The sequence below is a fragment of the Melozone crissalis genome, unplaced genomic scaffold (assembly GCF_028551555.1).
Source record: "Melozone crissalis strain CALT ecotype California unplaced genomic scaffold, PUWL_Pcris_2 ptg000005l_1, whole genome shotgun sequence".
In the NCBI taxonomy this organism is placed as follows: Eukaryota; Metazoa; Chordata; class Aves; order Passeriformes; family Passerellidae; genus Melozone; species Melozone crissalis.
Window position 1 is genome coordinate 37305599 of NW_026535783.1, and position 18679 is coordinate 37324277.

Below are 18679 nucleotides of genomic sequence, written 5' to 3' on the forward strand. Positions count from 1 at the left end.
CACCCAAACCCACAAAGAAGAAGGAAGAAGAAGCGTGAAGAAGAAACCCAGGATGATGCTCTGTGCCCTCCATCTTGCTTCCATCCACAACATACTAAAAATCCCAAACCCTAAATTTCTCACCAAGTGATACACCTACACTACTCTCTATAATCTATTTCACACTTCTGTGGATTCTAGTCTATCTTGAAGTGTAGGAAACTTCCTCCATGAATGAGGGTCAAAGTCAGTGCTCCCTGGGGGTCAGGGCACCCCAGAGCAGACAGAGAAATATTCCTGGTGCCCTGGGTTTCCACACTAAAGGAGAATTTCTGTGGAAAATATTTCTGCTTCTCACTGTGGAAAGGAGGATCTGCATGATCCTTGGTCACTGTTTTCTCTAGAGTGAGCTGGTGTTAGAATGGTAATTCACAAGTTTAGAGGCCATGGGGGTTGTTGCCTTGATCTCTCTTGCTTTTGTAGTAATAGACTGCCTGAAACCCAACTTGTCACTGAAGTCAAAATCTTAATGCACTTCAGGGCTTCTCAGCTCATCTGCTTAATGGATGTCAACATGGATTTAGAAGATCTGTCCTTATTTTTGGAAATAGTTTCCACAGCAGAGCACTAAGGCTGCACATTTGAAACACGTTTGAGGAAGACTCAAGACACACCTTTTCTTTTTTAATTCGGCAATTTTCCCAATGAATTAAAAAAAAAATGGGATGAGAAAGTGGCAAGGATTTAACTTATTTTTCTCAAATGATTTGGCCTCTGCATGTGCACTGGAGGCTCAGCAAACTGAAACACAAGCAGTGTATATATACTTTTCAATGGTTTGTATAATCTTTTAAATAATCTAATAATCTTAAAAATGCCTTCCTCCCCACCCCTGTTTTTCCCAACTCTACCTACTCCTTCAATGGCACAGAGAAATGGGTTATGGGTTATGGTCAGTTCATCACAAGTTGCTTCTCCTGCTGCTCAGGGAGAGGGGACCTTTCCCTCCTGCACTGCGGGAGACCGTTCTCCATGAACTTCTCTGATGTGAGTCTATCTCACAAGCAGCAGCTCTCAGTGACCTGCTGCAATGTGAGTCCCTCCCCAAACTGCCACAACCTGGGTCACTCTTCCACAGGGTGCAGTTCTCTAAGAACAGGGGGCTCCTGTCTCCACAGGCCTCCCATGAGTTCACAGCCTCCTCAGGCATCACAGAATTAACTAGGTTGGAAAAAACATCTCAGATCATCGAGCCTAAGCTATGACCTAACACAACCTACAGTCAGCTAGACTATAGCACCGAGTGCCACATCCAGTCTTTCCCAAAACATCGCCAGAGATGGTAACTCCACCTCCTCCGTGGGCAGCCCATTCCAATGTCCAGTCACCCTTTCTGAGAAGAAATTCTTCCTAATGTCCAACCTAAACCTCCCCTGGTGCAGATTGTGTCCTCTTGTCCAGTCACTGGTTGGCTGGGAGAAGAGAACAAGCCCCACCTGGCTGCACCCTCCTTTCAAATAATTGTGGAGAGCAATAGGGTCTCCCCTGCTCCTCTTTTTTCCAGGCAGAACAACCTCAGCTCCCTCAGCTGCTCCTTGAAGCCCTTGTGCTTTGGACCTTTCACCAGCCTTGTTGCCTTTCTCTGGACACTTTTGAGCGACTCAATGACCTTCCTGAACTGAGTGTCCCAGAACCGGACACAGCACTCAAGGTGTGGCATCGCCTGTGCTGAGTGCAGGGGGACAGTCACTGCCCCGGTTCTGCTGGCCACTCTGGTGCTGATACAGGCTGGGATGCCATGGCCTTCTTGGCCACTAGGACTCACTGTTAGCTCATGTTCAGTACTCTGTCAGCTCCTTCTTCTGGCCTCTGTCCACACTCTCTGACCTCAGCCTGTTGCACTGCAGGAGCTTGTTTTGGCCAAAGTGCAGGACCTGGCACACTCAAACCACTGGATTCAGTCCATCTATCCAGCCTGTCCAAGTTTCTCTGGAGAGCCCTCCTACCCTCTAGCAGATCAACACACATTCAACTTGGTGTCAACTTGGTGGTCAGTGTGCCTCTGTCTGACCTGCTGATCGGATCTCAGCGGGTCGGGGAAAAAATGTTAAAGATAAAAAAGACTAAACAGTCTTGAGAACCACAGCTGAAGAATCCTGACTCCTTCAATCTTGGGGCTGGGAAAAAGAGATTTTCCAACACCTCAGGGTGACCTCGACCGCAGAAACCCCGAGACATAACCTTGACAGGTTCTGAGGTCAGGCTGACCAGCCTATAGTTTCCCAGATCCTCCTTTCAGCCCTTCTTACGGATGGGTGCCACACTGGCCAGCCTCCGGTCATCAAGGACTTCCCGAGTGAGTAAGGAGCCAGGACCCTAATATACAGAGCCACCCCTACTCTTGCCTGTCTCTTCTGAAGAGCAAGTAACCATCCATTGCAGCACTCCAGTCATGCAAGTCACCCCTCCATGTTTCCATGATAGTGACATCTTAGCTTCCCTTCTGTACAGTGGCTTCCAACTTCTCTTGCTTGTCACCCATGCTGCCCACTCTAGTGCACATGCACATCAGCTGGACTGCTGATTTCAGCCCTGACTCTGGCTTGCCACCTATGGCTTATCTCTGGAGAGCCCATTTTCATCCCCTTCCCTATTCAAACATTGTTTAAAGTCCTCTGAATCAGCCCTGCCAGGTCATGGGCTAGAATCTTTTTTGCCCTTGTTAGAGAGATGGAGTCCATCTGACTTTGGAAGGCCTGTTGATGTAAAAAGTTGCCCCGTGATCAAAGTTACCTCCACCTGCTCTGGCATGAGCTGCAGGTGGATCTCTTGCCTCTCTGTGGATCTCCAGGGTCTGCAAGGGCATGGCTGCCTCACCATGCTTTGCACCAGAGGCTGCAGAGGAATTTCAGCCCTGGAGTCTGGAGCATCTGCTGCCCCTCCTTCTCCACTGACCTTGGTGTCTGCAGAATCATTCCTCTCATGTTTTATTTTGGCTGCAGTTACACTTGTGCAGTCACTTCCCCTCCCCACCTCTTTCTGAAATCTGTTATCACAGCAGTGTTATCACCGTTTCTGACTGGCCCAGCCTAGGCCAGTGACACATCTGTATTAGAGCCACCAGGGATTGGCTCTGCTGGACATGGAGGAGACTTCCAGCAGCTTCTCACAGAAGCCACCGCTGTGTCCCCACTGCTACCAAAGCTTAGCCATGCCCACCCAACACACTCCTTTACACTGGGGCCATCTCTGAGGGTTTGAATTCTGCTCCGTGTGTAGTATGTGGAGGATATCGGGCTCTTCTGAATGTTACATCTATGGCTCTCTAGGTCTGGTTATCTGTCACTTACAGATGGTGTGAAGTGCTTCAGTTCTAGAAAATAGCATTTAACTGGCATAATTGAGTGTATCTAATGAGAGTAATAAGTGCCAGTTTTTAATTACGCAATTGCAACATTTTGCACACCACATCTTCACATCTCCCCTGTCCCCTGCCACACATACCTGTAAAACATGATTTCATTTTCCTTTCTTTTTAAATCAGCATTTGTAATGAAGCATGACAGGACTGGGGATAGAGGCCTTGAATACATAGTTTTGGTATTATTGTTAATTTCCTTTTCTCTTAATTTTCCTTTTAAAAATAAAAAAAATTCTTTTTGGTTAATTCCCTTTGTTTTTCCAGAAAGCATGATAGCTTGATGGGTAGAAGTTTTCTTTTGCCATGTGCATCTAACTGTGTGCAGAAAAAAGGATATTCACTACAATGCCCAAGGTTATTCTGCTGGCATGGCATGTAAAGATAAAGAATTGCTATGAAGAAAGTTTCACCTGTAGAAATCACTCAATGCACACCATCCCAGCAGACTTTATGAAAAGCACAAGATATTTTACACTGTGCCATTCTTTTCTGTTCTTGTTCACAGCTCAGAGCCCATAGCTGGAAAAGCCTGAGATGCTGTACATTAACAAGATTTGAGCAATCAAGGGACTATGAACAGATAGAACCAAAGATTGATCATACTTTCTATTTTGTTATTTATTTTTGGTGTTGTTGCTTAGGTAATAAATAAATCAGTGGGTTTTATTTCTTATATATGAAAGAATCCCAGGGCCTCATGCTCTCTTATCTTCAAATCCCTACATTTTTGTGTGTATGTATAATTAAAATGGAAGACTATAAAGTCATTTGAGGTCCCAAAGAAATGCTCTAAAATGCTACAGATAATACTGTATCAGTGGTAATCCGTGATTATTATAGAAAAAAAAGAAGAGGGCATGGGTGAATAGATGGTGGAATTAACCAAAGGTGGATTATTTCAACTTGCTTTCATCATGCCTTTTTTTCCTAATCCATACTTCCTAATCCAATGACTAATCTGTCATAAATCAGTGTCACAAGTGTAGCAGGAAAAGCAGATGAAAAAATTGTGTAATTGGAAGTCATATAAAATGACAAAGACTTGGCATATGTAAACATGGCATGCTTAGTGTTTGTCTAGTCCAGTCTCAATCAGCTGTACTTTATGTTGCTATGTGCTGGAAGAGCCTGGTGCTTTTCCCTCTGGAAGCAGGAGGCCAGTTGTGTTTGATAGTGATTTTTAATGCCTGAATGGATCTGGTTCTTAATGCCTCAATATGAAATGACTTATTTGCAAGTAGGAAATTTGTGCAATACATTTGTGCTATTAACCAATAGCTCTAAGGTGAGTTCATACAAGCTGGGCCTGTGCTGCTAGCCCTGTTCCAGACATCACTTAGGAATATCTCTGCTCTTCCTGGTACCCCCTTCTGCTGTTCTTGAAGTGTGAAGTCATGCTTTGATGTCTATGAAAGTCCACTTACCTATTTTGGCTTTGTCAAGGACACATTGGAAAGTTGTCAAGGACAACTTTGGTAGTTGCCAAGTGAGTTTATAGTTTTAATAGTATTGCAGTCACAATCAGATTGAATAACATAAATCTTAAAAGTGAGTGTTTTGTTAGTAAGGGCACTTGATGCCTCAGGCTTGCAGATAAGATTCAGAGTAGGGAAAAAATTACCAAGAAGGGTCATGTTTTTTTTGCTGGAGATTGCACCTCAGGGAGAAGAGACCTTGTACATGTTCAGAGCTCTTCTTGTGGTCCTCTGTGGGGAAGGCAGAATGGCAGAGAGGATGCAGTCCAGTCATGGTGTTTTGCAGGAAAGACTATTCCCATGCTGTGGTGGGACTTTCATGTAGCCAGGAGCCAAAACAATGCTTGTCTTTTACCACTCCTTTGTCTGCTTTACTCATTAGTGAAATTAATTATTACGTAATAATAAATATTTTTTCCCCAGTAGCCTGTGCTGTCAAGAAACTCACTGGGATGGTAATTTATCACCCTTGTCCCAAGGAACGACCTTACAGGCACTGACCAGCTCTAAAGCCAGGAGGACAAGCCCATGTCTTGCTAGCTGCAAGTGGCAGTCATAATCCTGACCGCAGAAGTCAGAGATTTGAGATTACTGAAAGCTGTCATTATAGCCACCTTCCATCCCCCACCCCAAGGCATAAAATGAAGTGCTTCTTTTTGAAGGAGTAGTTTTGGGTGCTTTGGGGCATTTTTTATTACCAGGAATCCACAATTTTGGCAGTATAGGAGGGGCGTATGGAGATATGGAGTACTGATACCTTCAGAATGGAGATATGGAGTACTGATACCTTCATTATGTTTTGAGTCCTTAGCATTAGAACACCTTCAGAAACTGTAGAACAAGAAGAGTGATTCTTTCTACAGGTGCCTGTTAACACAGGCATGCAGTCATGCAGTTTCTCAAATTTTCTGGTGTCAGATATTTTAAGAAAAGTAGAATTTTCCTTTTTCTTGTGTTTAACTGAAGATTATGCTTTGAAATCATGATAGATATACCCCCAGTTCCTAATTTATCTACTAAAATTTGGTTTATGACAGATCAGAGAGTTAAAAAGGGCAACTGCTGTACTGACATCAGTGTGGCATGCTTATTGTCATGGGTATCTGTTTTACAAATGGGTTTAAACCATACTAACATGAACAAAACTTTCCTACTGTTTCAAAAAACCAAGAAATCTAATAGATGATCTCCTTCCCATCAAAATTCACTAGAGGGTGTTGGAATTGTTATATTAGGACTTTCAACACTGAAATTCATGCGTATTCATGTTAGTATTATTTTCTGGATATTTTGCCCATATTTGTGTAATCATTCTTTTTTTGTACTTGGTAATACTCTTTTTCTTCACACTCTTCTGAGGCAGTTGGTTTACTATCTGCTATGGCCTTAAGCAGTTGGTTTACTATCTTGCTTTGCCTTAAGCAATTTCCCAGTTCCATTGATTTTCCTCTAGCTCTAATGTTGAGGATTCAGTGGATAGTAGTTCTTCATTTGCCTTTCCCACTATCTCGTGATTTCAGAAGACTCACTCTTAGTCTCCCTTAATCACCATCTTGCCCTATAAGGGAGGCTCTGTCTTCTCATTCATTTTAGTTCTTCTCTATTAATCAAGCTCATCTATGTCCTACTCAGGCTGAAGGGACCAGAGCTCGGTAAAAACTTCAAGGTGTGATAACTTCAACGCTTTAAGTATTGGCAAAATGGCCTCTTTTCCACAATATCATTCCTGGTGATGCCCAGCATTCTCTTGGGTTTTTGGCTGCTTCTGTACCCTGAGTTAATGATTTCAGAATGATGACTTATTTTAAAGTATATCAAAATCCATTTAAAGGATTAGCAAATAAGTAAGCAATATATTTTAGCTAATATAATTTTTTTTTTCTGTCACAGAATCAATTAGATTGGAAAAGATATCTGAGATCATTGAGTCTAACCTGTGATTTAAAACCATGGTGTTCAGTAGACCATGGCACTGAGTGTCACAGCCAGCCTTGTCTTAAACCCCACCGGACAGTGATTCCACTCTCCTCTCTGGGGAGCCTATTCCAAAGCCTAATCATCCATTCTGTGAAGAAATTCTTCCTAATGTCCAACCCAAACCTCCTCTGGTGCAGCTTAAGACTGTCCTCTTCTCCTGTCACTGGTTGCCTGGGAGAAGACACCAAGCCCCACCTGGCTGCACTCTCCTTTGAAATAATTGTGGAGAGCAATAGGGTCTCCCCTGCTCCTCTTTTTTCCAGGCAGAACAACCCCAGCTCCCACAGCTACTCCTTGAAGCACTTGTGCTTTGGACCCTTCACCAGTCTTTCGGTCCTTCTCTGGACTCACTCCAGCATCTCATTGTCCTTCTGGAAGTGAGGACCCCAAAACTTGACACAAGACTATAGGTGTGGCCTCACCTGTGCTGAGTACAGAGGGAGAATGACTTCCCTAGTCCCTCTGGATGGACTGTTCTTGATAAAGAACAAAGGTTGGGATGTCATTGGCCTTCTTGGCCACCCGGACACACTGCTGGCTCATGTTCAACCCTTTTTCTCTTCATGGCTTTGTAAAGTATAGAAAATACGTTTTCTTATTTGTGATATTGCATACTTGTACATAGCAGTTAGTGTTTGGTGGAGATTCGTATGCTTTGGCAGGAAAATGGTGCTCCTGCAGTGTATTTGATACTATCTGCTGGGGAAGACAAAAATGCAAAGTTGGTATTCAGAATAATATGCATAAAGAACTCAAAAATTCTTCTAGGTAGAAGGACACCCAATCCAGGAATATTGTAAAAACATTTATTTTCCTTCTACCACACTGTACCACAAACAGCACCATGGAAAATAGTAGCGAGTCAAAGTCAGACGCCATGCTGAGATAGCAATTTTTTGAATTGCTGGATCTCTGGAGGTGACCATATCTGTCAGCTGGAAAGACTGCAACAACACCAAGAGATACATTTGCTATGAGAATAAACCATATTAAGTGACTTGAACAAAGTAAAAAACCACTGGGTGGCCAAATCACAAGGCCTGGCTGTGGGAAAGCTTTCATGCCTCCCTGAACACCTTAAAATAGATAAATTGTCTGTTAAGCAGCTAGCAATCTGGTCTCTGGGGGTCATGATGCCTGCTTAAAAACAAGAATAGTTATTGCTGACCCTTAATCTGCATGGCAGGAAAGGTTTGGCCGACCTGAAGTTGAGTCATATGTACTGCAAAGAGATGATAGATGGAAATGAGGTTATTCCAATGAGAGACATTTGTGAATGTAAGCATAAGTTTACTAGCTTCTTATTAAGCTTGGATACTTAGGGCTGTAAATCAGGTTATAAAGACATGGCAGGGCTTGGAAAAAACAGCCATGCTATTTCTGTAAGTGTATGCAGTTTTAAGTACATACATACACCTCAGTGAATTTAGGAGTCAGGTTTGTTTTTTTTTTCATAAGTTTTTGCTGACCTGGGTCATAAATTACTGCATCAGTATTACAGGAAGTGCCTGAAATTTAGTGAGCCTTTGGTAAAATGTGCAAAAATTCCTTTCAACTGAAAATACATTTATATTTTTCATTTGAAAGAATTCTAAAGTCTTAGTCCTGTTCCAGGCCGCCCTTCTTGCTTTGTAGATCTCAGCCTATCTTCATAGGACAGGTGCTCCAGCTGTCTGATCAATTTGGTGGCTCTTCTCTGAATTTGTTCCAGCAAGTTCACCTCTTTCTTGTGTTGCAGACCCCAGAGCTGGATGCAGGGTTCCAGGGGGAGTCTCACCAGAGCAGAGCAGAGGGGCAGAATCCCCTCCCTTGATCTGCTGCTCACACCTCTTCTGATGCAGCCCAGTGTAAGATGGGCTTTCTGGGCTGTCATTGCACACTCTTGGGTCATGTTGAGCTTTTCATCCACCAACATCCCCAAGTCCTTCTCTTCAGGTGTGCTCTCAATTAATCCTCCATCTGGCCTGTGTTTGTGCTTTGGATTGCCCTGACCCACGTGTAGGACCTTACAGCTGGCCTTGTTGAGCTTCATGAGGTTCCCACAGATGTGTGTGGAAGCAGACTTGTTTCTCAAGCCTGCTAAGGTCACTCTGGATGGCATCACTTCCCTCCAGCTATGTTGACAGACCCCCACACAGCTTGTTTTTTTTGGCAAATGACACTGAGGATCTTTAATTGTGGTCAGTACAATTTGCTTAGGAATAACACGTGTTAATCTGTTGACCTCAGAGCTTGGCTAACAAGCCATGCTCTGAAACCTTGGGTGGGTTTTTTTGGCACTGCTTAAAAGCTGAACACCGTTTAACCTCAAGCTAATGGTCACTCTGGAGAATGGCATCTCATTTTTTCACTCTGGAAAATCTTACTAAAATTCTTTGTGTAGGGACTGCTCAATTGCCCAAGCTATACATGGTATTTACACCAATATACTGAACCTTTTCTGGTACACTGTCATTGCAGATTAAGAATTTTTACTTTATCTCTCTGAGGCCTCTGGTGCACTCTGTTACAGATAGTTCCTCTGGATCTACCTGTAGAATAGCAGCACCAACATACAGAAGTGAATTTGTGAGCTGTTACTGGACATTGATTACAGGACGGAAAAAAAGGTGTTGCAAAAAAAAAAAAAAAAAAGCCCTAAAGTATAAAGATCAATGAAGGGATGTGTTTACAATGAGAGAAAATTGCTTTTCTCATTGGTAACTGTATCCCATTTATTGTATTCAGTAAAAATCCAAGGAAAGGAGAAAAGTTTCTCTGCCCTTCAGATAGTATTTCCTGGCTGGCTCTTGATGCAGAAGCTCATGATATGACCAGGTAACAGGAGAAGGTAACTTGGACAAAATATGTCTGACATTGGTGTTACTCATAAACTACATTTTTATTGGCTATGCTGTATGTTGCTCAAGGTTGGAGAGGACTGGCAGGAATGTCAAGGAATGTCCTGATGGTCTGCAGAAGCCACTGAGTCTTGATAGAACCCTCTAGATGGTCGATTTTGTCTGGTCAAAGCAATGTTTAAATAGATTATTTTCCCAGAGGGGTGAAGTGGCTGAGTGGTGTGGCTGTAACCTGCTAGGTGCTGGGAAAGAAGCTGTGAGTGGTAGAAGCTCTCTGTGGTAGAAGGCAGAGTACAGGTAGAAGGAACCTTTTGTTTTCTTCTCCCCATGTCCTTAGAGAAAGAGATGAATGGGAAAAGTGGCTCCCTGCAAGGCAGGTGCCTCATGCCTGTGGCTCTTTAAGCCTCATGACGTTATTGCTCCCTTCAAACTTCATCTGGGATTCTTTACAGATTAAAAAACCCAAAACATCCAAAACCAAACCAAACCAAACCAACCAACCAAAAAACCCCAAAACCAAAACAACAAAAAAAAACCAAAACCAAAACAAACAACAAAAAACAACCAAAAAAAAAAAAACCCCAAAAATTCCAAAACCAGAAGAGGAAAAAATCTCCACTGTGGTCAGCGTGCTATTTTGCCTACAGTAAGAGAAAGATTTCCTTGTGTAAACTTGTATGTAATAAAAGCAGAGGTGCTCAAACAAGCTTACATTACCATAATTTATTTCACATTAGTAATGAGCATTGTAATAGATGTATTTTAAATACCACATGTTCTATGACATTTTATGTGGGGTTTTGTTATTTTTGCCCTTATTATTTCACTGTTAATGAAAAAAAATTGATTTATTTTTTTCTTATGGTTGTGTTTTGCCTTTTTCCTGCCATTTGAAACAACAAGAGGAAGATTCAAAATAGTTGCACAGCTGGTTTCACACTGATATGTTAAATCAGTTACAAAAAGATAGCACATAGTTTCTTAATTTTTAAAATTATATTTCAGATACCTCTTATATCTACAAATAAAAAGGGACATTTTCCATGGCCGTTTGCTGTGCTCCTTTTCTGATGCTGCCTACTTGGGTGCCTGTATAGTCCAAGGTAAGTATGAACAGGCTTCTTTAAATACTTCAGTCTTATGTTGGTTCTGTCAAATAAGCAATGCAAAACTTGTGTGACTACAGCTAGCAGTAACTTCTTGTTGTTGTTGCTGTACTGTTTCCCTGTATTGATATGCACTGTGAAGTAAGCAATTCTGGCAGTTAGCCAGTGAAGTGGAACTTAAAAAATTAAACCAAATAAGTTATCTTAGCATTTTAGTGAAGAAGTATGCCATCTTTGTTAGATTCCACTTACCAAAAGAGAAAAACTCCATTCTGAATCCTGAATGGAAATGTAGCCTATTCTGTTTGAATTAAGGAGGAAAAGGATTTGATGTCCTTTCTTATGTTAAAGAAGACCTGTATGGTGATGGAATATCTGACAAAAAATAGAAGATATAAGTCAAGAGAAAAGAAATTTTAGTTTATTTTCCCTAGCTTTTTTTTTTTTTTTTTCCCTCTCTCTCTCCATCATTTCCTTAGGACCAAATTCAGACAGATGTCTTTATTTGTACAGAGACAAATAATCATCTTTAAATGTCTGATCAGGGAAACCATGAGTGTGAACGTTCCCTTTATTCTGCCTGAAGGTGAACAAAGCTCTTAAAGCGTTACAAGGCAGTGTATCCAAACCAAAACTGAGCCCAGCCCTTATTAAATGAGACTCATTCAGAAAATTAGAACACCAAATGTCAGGTTTGTGTACCTAAGTGGCACATCTTTTAGAAAAGAAAACAAGTTCTGCCTGTTACCTTGATTAACATTGTGGACTGTGTTTCTCTGCTAGAACAGAATTAGGACCAGTCCATGCCACTGCAGATAAATCATGTGAAAAAGGGGAGAATCAAGAATCCATTATTTTAGGTCTGCGTGGTAAAAATAAATACTCAAAGTGAAACATTGCCAAAGCTTCTGTTTTACAGAGCATTTTCTGCCACAGAAAATAGTTCAGTATTGCTAATTAATGCAATAGTTAATAAACCATTGAACTTCTCTTGAAACTCATTGATTAAAGTGACAGATATAAGGATTTTCTTGTTTCAGTTAATTATAAATTCCTCAAAGAAACATTTCTTGAGACATACTAGATGCTTACTTATTGTGGATGTACCTTGAATTACAGTGCATTTACTGACTTCTTTCCCAATTAATTAATGTTACAATTCAATTTTTCTGCTTTGTTTTGTGTTTTGGATCTGTTCAGCTGAGCTTGGTGATTATGATCCTGATGAACACCCAGAGAATTACATCAGCGACTTTAAGATTTTTCCGAAGCAGTCACAAAAGCTTGAGAAGAAAATAGCTGAAATGCATAAAAATGAATTCAGGTAATTTGTAATGCTGTTTGATAAAGAGACAGCTAAGAAATACTTTTATCTATTTCCAAGTTGCGCATGTTAACTTAAGAGGCTTTGTTCCATGAGTTATAATAGAAGCTCTACCAATATGCTGTCTGATAGGCTGTGCTTGAAAATGTGGCTTCAGCTCAGGGGGTTTTCTTTGCCTGTTAACCTTCATTAATCATACTTGATTCCTGCATGACTGCTGGTAATTTAGACTTCATTTGCTTGAAATGTAGGTCTGGTTAGTGGGAACAGCTCTCATGATCAGAGCTGCTCTAGTTGATTAGTGGAATAACATCTTTCATTTAGGTAGCACATGTTTCTTGCTCAGAAATTTCTGTCTGTAGTGCAATTCTAAAATTCTTGGTAGATATTGACCTGATTGAAACTGTAATTAGGTTATTTTATCTGTCGGTGGTTAACGTAGTGGTGAATTGCACAGAAATGTATTTAACTTCCTTGGAAGACTAAGGAGGTGAGATCCGGAACTCTCTGCATGCTCTTTTTTCCATCCTAAACTTTTAGTACTGCAACAAAACGCAAAGGAGAAAACAGAGTAGTCAATCGTTTGATTTTTAAGTTAAATGAGTTTCAGGAGAGAAGGAACAGTGAGCTGTGCAACTATACCCTCTTCAGGGTTGTTAGTGAATGACATGCAGAGTGTGTGGAGGGAGATTTCATGAGGCCCTCGGCATCCTGCTTAGTTGAGGATGGTCTTCAGAACACGCGGAAAGGCACAGGATGTGCAGAAAATCAAATTAAATCAAATTATTAATTACATAACTAGAAGGACATTTTTATGGAAAGATCACAAGGCCCTTTGCATTTGCTTACCCTGTGTTCTGTTTTCATATTTCAACATATGCAAAGAAAGGAGCAAAATTCCTTTTAAGGAGAGTTAAAGCTTAAAACACTTTTTATTTCCAGAAGCCTATAAAATATATTTTTCGAGTAAAGTTCAACACTCATGACAATAAGATTGCCAGTATTAATCTGTCTTTTTTTTTTCTGAAACCTATATACTTTCTTTGTATTTCTTTCAGTGAAATAATGTTTTAAATGGTTTATATCTAATATTTCTTAAAGCAGTTCAGCCTGCCCGGTACACAGACCCATAGAAACAACATTTTAAAATAAGAATAACTTATTTTACTGTCAGTATTTTCCGTACACTGTCTACAGATTTCCAAAGGATAAATTCAACCTTTGAAAAGATATTTCATCAGTTAAGCCAAGATGCTATTGAAAAGTCTTCATAAATTCAGTCTTTCATTAACAGTCTCATGCTTTACTCAAGGTTAAGAGAAGAACGGAAAGCTGGTGGGCCGGTGCTGGTTGGTATTATACTTTGTAACACTGGCAGAGATGTATTTTTCTGTCTGGTTTGCTTTTTTACAAATGTGTAATTCTGCATTCTTTGTTCATGCAATCATCTAGTTCTCCTGTTATGAATAACCAGACATATTTTTAGCTCATCTTTTAAATCCCCTTTCCTGTCGGTATAATCTGTCTGATCCTGTGACAGTGAATGTTATAAACTTTCACACAGGTCCCTCTGGGATTTTCCAGGGCCTGAATTCCTTCCATCAGTGGCAGCTCAGCACATGAGGATGTCCCTGAATTTCTTCAGTATTCTTGTCAAGGGACACCATTCATTATTGCCTTTTGGAAATCAGATGATATTAGGCTGACTTTTTTTGCTTGTGGATCTTCTAGTTCCTACAAAAAAAACCCAAACCAAACAAAAAAACAAAACAAAAACAAAAACAAAAACAAAACAAAATGCCCAAACAAAAACAACCAGGAGGTGTTTGAGACACATCTATGTGTTATAGCACAATTCTGCTCATATATTCCATATATTCTTCTCATATATTCTCATTATATGTTCCTTAATTTGCTTTCTATTCTATATTTTACCAATTTTAATGTTATGAATTTTAGGCTCAGTGGCTCAGTTCTTTGTAGCCTTCAAGAACTGCCATCTTTCTTTTCTGTTTTCTTTGCTTATGTCAGCATCTTGTGTGCCTTACCTATTTGTTTATTATCAGAGAATAAAGGCAGTTTCAGAGCTGTCTGGGTACCTGCTCTTTGGTAATTTCCCAATCTTTGTTTTCCCCAAACTGATAATCCTCTAATATTTTTTACACCAGACATTAGCCAGTCATTTGTCAGGAAGTTTTACCTTTTGATGGATATTTAATTCCACAGATCTCTATTCTAGCATTACAATATTCATCAATATTACATCAGCATATTCTAGAAGTACAATATTCATTCAATATTACATCAGCATATTCTAGAAGTACAAATTAATAAAACATATCTGACATATAATGAAGTATATAGAGAGGGTTCCAGTACTAGATTATCATATTTTGATATAACCAGCTGCAAAAAAATTATAGGAAAAAATGGGCTTCTCTTTGGCATTGATTAGCACATGCGTTTCAAGGCATTCAATGCATTCTTCAGGAAGTCCAATTTTCTGATAACAATTAATATTGTGCTGCTCAGCGAGTATTTTTAAGAGTTGCAAGGGATCTCTCAGGTTTTTTCCTTGGAGATACTCAAGTGCCATGTTAGCTGAACAGATGAGACTGATAGCCTTTTTAATCCAGCTGCCGTTCATCTGCCTTCACGATTGTAACCTCGCAGTTTCAGCTCTGTGAGCTTCTTTCACCTGTGTAAACAAACAAAGACAATGACATCTCTCTCCAGCACTGGGCTCCCATATCACCAAAGCCCTGGGGCTTGGAAGAGGCCAGTTCTTCTCTGAATCCTGTATCAACGTCCTTAAGGCCTGTTCATTGGTCCCACCTTTTCTTCTGTCCTATAGAAAGATGGAAGAGTTTAGCTTTAGAAAGGAGCATGAAGATCAAGAGAGGAGTGTCTCAGAAGCAACAGTGGGGTACTGTGACAGCTTCCAGTGACTCACTCAGTTTTATTTAGAAGCCTTTTTTAATTACTTAAAGCAGATGTGTGACAGGGTATCATTATTTCTTATTGGTTTTAGCTATGAGGTCATTACTGGATTTAAGAAAATATAATCCATTGTGTGACTTTCTGTTGCACTTAATTGCAAAAATATAAATGTGACAGACAGGAATTCATGGCAGGTTTGTTGAGTTGTGATTGTCTTGTGAATTTTTATTCTTCCCTCATTAAGGGAGGGGGAGCTACAGAACACGACAAAATACAGAAGAAAAAAATACCTTCTAAAGAATTTGATATCAGGTCTTACGTCCTTTAACAGAGTTTATTACTCTGATAAACTTCCCTAGTTTTGGAAAGATACCTTTTAGCCAGAGGTCCCAGGGGCTAGGCACCAGAAAAAATAAAGATTTGTAAGGGAAATGTTGACATATGTCCCTAACAAAGGAATTCATGTTTATAGGACTAATGTTTTGGTAGGGTTTTTATTCAGGTTTTTTTGATTTTTTTTTTTTTTTTTATTTGGTTTTGGGTATGGTTTTTCTGGGGGGGGAGTGGGAGTCTTTGCTTTTTTTTTTTTTCTTTTTTTAGAAGAACTTTGAAAGTCAAGTACTTTTATATGCCATCTGAAAACTAGTATTCCATTTTTAGTTCTGATATGAAATATTGCACCATATATTTATGGAAATGTTATGTAAAACGCTTTAAATTTACCTGAAAGCCCCCCAAAAATATTTACTTTTTCAAAGTTACATGACCTGTTCAAATGCCTGTTTTCAATGCTGAACTCATATAGGTAAATATAAGGTTTTTTATTCCCTTGGATGACCAATGTGGTTGCAGGCTCGGGGTGTCTGAATGTTACTGAATAGGCTTTTGTCTCTACTTTGTGTATCAAATGATTTGCAGGAATCATATGTGAAAGACTGTCTTTTGAGAGAAGAAAATTTTCCTCTGAGGATGTGAAATCACTGCCATTTTCTGATAATAACTATCTCAAAAATGTTAAGATAAAGGGAGTATTTTCTCGAAAACCAGAGTAGCAAATTATTGCTTGTCTTTGATCCAAGCTAAAAGAGAAGTGTTGTTTAAATTTGTTTTGAAAGGCATATAACATTTTTATCCTTTACTGTATCATCCACACTGTAACTGCGCAGTGAGGATTTAAGCGCGTTCCAATTTCCTGTGCTCCTTTGACTCTCACTGTTCTCCCTTAGCCGTCCCATCAGCTCCCATGTGGCTTTTACAGTGGTGCCAGCAGGAGCACAGGATATCCCAGCCTCCACCAATGTGGCTCTCCAGCTCTTGTGCAGCTGTCAGTGGAGCCACTGGCAAGCATGCCTATAAATGTTACTGTCTGAGTGCAATCTGGGAGGCTGTCCTAAAAGACTTGGCAATGGTTGCTAGAAAATGCTTTTCTTTGTGGGTGTTAATATAATTTCAATCAAGATTAAACAATACATTGAAATTCAGCATGCAATGAATACATTAAAAAGCACTAAAACTAAATTTTGATCTAGCTAATCCGGAATAAGGTGAATTTGTTTCATTTTGGTGCTTCTCACAATTAAAAGTTCATATTATGTGGTTTTATGCATAGTGCTGGTGGCCCACTCATGTACACTTTAAATTTAGCTTCTAGTAGTACTTGAATCACTTTGGTATCTAACAGCCTTGTATACACTAAGGGAATTTAATTCAAAGGACGGATAGTATGCTCCAAAACTTGCAATTCATGTTACAGAAAATAGAAGCCACTTTTCTGGGGATCAAGGATCTGTTGAGGTTTATGTGGAGCTGAGGGGGATGTTTGGATCAGAGCAGGGCTTGGGCTACTGCAGGGATAAGTGCTTTCCAGACCTCAGGACCCAAAGTATTTTTAGTTCCTGGTAATACAAAATATACTGAGGGCTTTGGAGGGCTCAGTCCAGTGTCTTCTTCATTTCAGCTTTGGTATCCCATGCTGCCTGAGTTTTCCAGTGAAGCAATTTAGATTTATCTATCAGGCCGTATGTTGGCCACTGTCACTGCTTGAAAACGAACTAATTCTCTAAGTATCAAAACATCATTGTGTGTGGTGTAATAGGTGAATAATTTGTTTCTATTCTGCTACATTTTCCCAGTGTTTTCACTCCAGAATTCATACCGGTTGTAATCTGGATGAATCAGAGAGATGGTTGGAATGTAGTTACCTAGTCCTTTCCCTGAAGCATTCCCTGCGTGCTGAGTTCTTCAAAGCTTTTTTCTTCTGAACCATATTTCTTCTGACAAAAGTGTTCTTAAAACCAATTCAAATAATGGAAAGGTTCTTATAATTCTGGTTTCACTAACTAGAAAATAGTAAGAGCGAGATGTTGTTTTGTTTGATTAATGTTTGCATGGTAAAGAGAATATTTCCAGAAGCTCTGTGGTGAGGTGGGAATTTAATGGAAGAGGCAGCTGTAGCAGTAATCTAGAGTAAGAAACTTCACAGACAAGAGTTGTTGTTCTCATTCTCATTTGGAGAACTGAAAAAAATATACCCATACATGGGATTTTTCTTTTTATCTAATTCCAGGAAGTACTCAGTAGAAAGGATAATCTACTTGGGATGAAAACACTTTAAAATTTATGGCAACATTGATAATTTTTTATCTTTAGGACAGATTTTTCTTGTGTGTATGTGCACTCATGCATTAACTGCATTTTTTTACTTCTTTATTCCCTGGGAAGAGTGGTCATAATGCTGATCTGCAAATGTCATTGTTTTTATCATGATAGTTGCGGCCTCTCTAACGGTGAAGTTTGGATTCAGGTTCTGCATACTTAACACACTGATATCTCCAAATGCCTGTGTGAAATTTTAAAATGTACAGGTTTCTTCATCAGCTGGAAGGAACTATTTCCTCTGCACCCTCCTCCATCCTCACCTCTTCTCTGTTTGGAGAGGGCTTTATGGGCTAGATGTGTCTGGACCAGAAAGCTTTGCAGATTTCTCTGTATCATGGGAATACATTTTAAATTAATATTAGATAAATTAAAACTGCATCTCTTCTGCAAATGTGTTCTGTCTTTGAATACACTCAAAGCTGTCTGTGTCACTGCATCAATTTATGAAGTAAAGCTGAAATACAAATGTCTGAGCATAGACTTCAGAGACATCATCTCACTCTGATCTCTGAAGGCACAGAGGTAATTTGAAACATTGTGGTAGAAGGAGTTATGTGAGTGGCACATACTATCACAGCATGCATGCATTTAATGGACTTGGTAAAAGAGTTTGATTCTTGTTTTAAAGTGGTTATTTTGGTCTTACTGGATTCTATCTATCTGGGAGGAAAAGAGCTTTGCAGTAAAAGTTAAAATTGATATTTAAGTGTTCTGCAGCTTTCTACGTTTAGTATATTTCAGCAATCTTCAGCAATTCATTTACTTCCTAGCTGATAATGTTTCTTACCATATACAGACACATTTAAAGGCTTTCCTCTGCCAGTGCCAGATTGGGCTGGCCTTATTATTCTGATAAACTGAACTACGGCCTACAATGCAATTTCACTTACCAGCGTAGTCATTTGGTGCTTTCCTTTGAGATTATCACCACTACTGTGCTATTCTTCCCACTGCAACTT

General features: G+C 39.9%; 1 protein-coding gene across 2 annotated transcripts in view; it reads left to right on the forward strand.

The window, feature by feature from the left end:
* FRMD3 (FERM domain containing 3) overlaps positions 1–18679 on the forward strand; it is a 129760-nt gene that overhangs the window by 81857 nt on the left and 29224 nt on the right. For both annotated transcript variants that reach the window (XM_054284404.1, XM_054284413.1), the window contains exons 5-6: positions 10698–10795; positions 11999–12122. In XM_054284404.1, coding sequence (XP_054140379.1) covers positions 10698–10795; positions 11999–12122 — 222 coding nt within the window. The remainder of the gene's footprint in view (positions 1–10697; positions 10796–11998; positions 12123–18679) is intronic.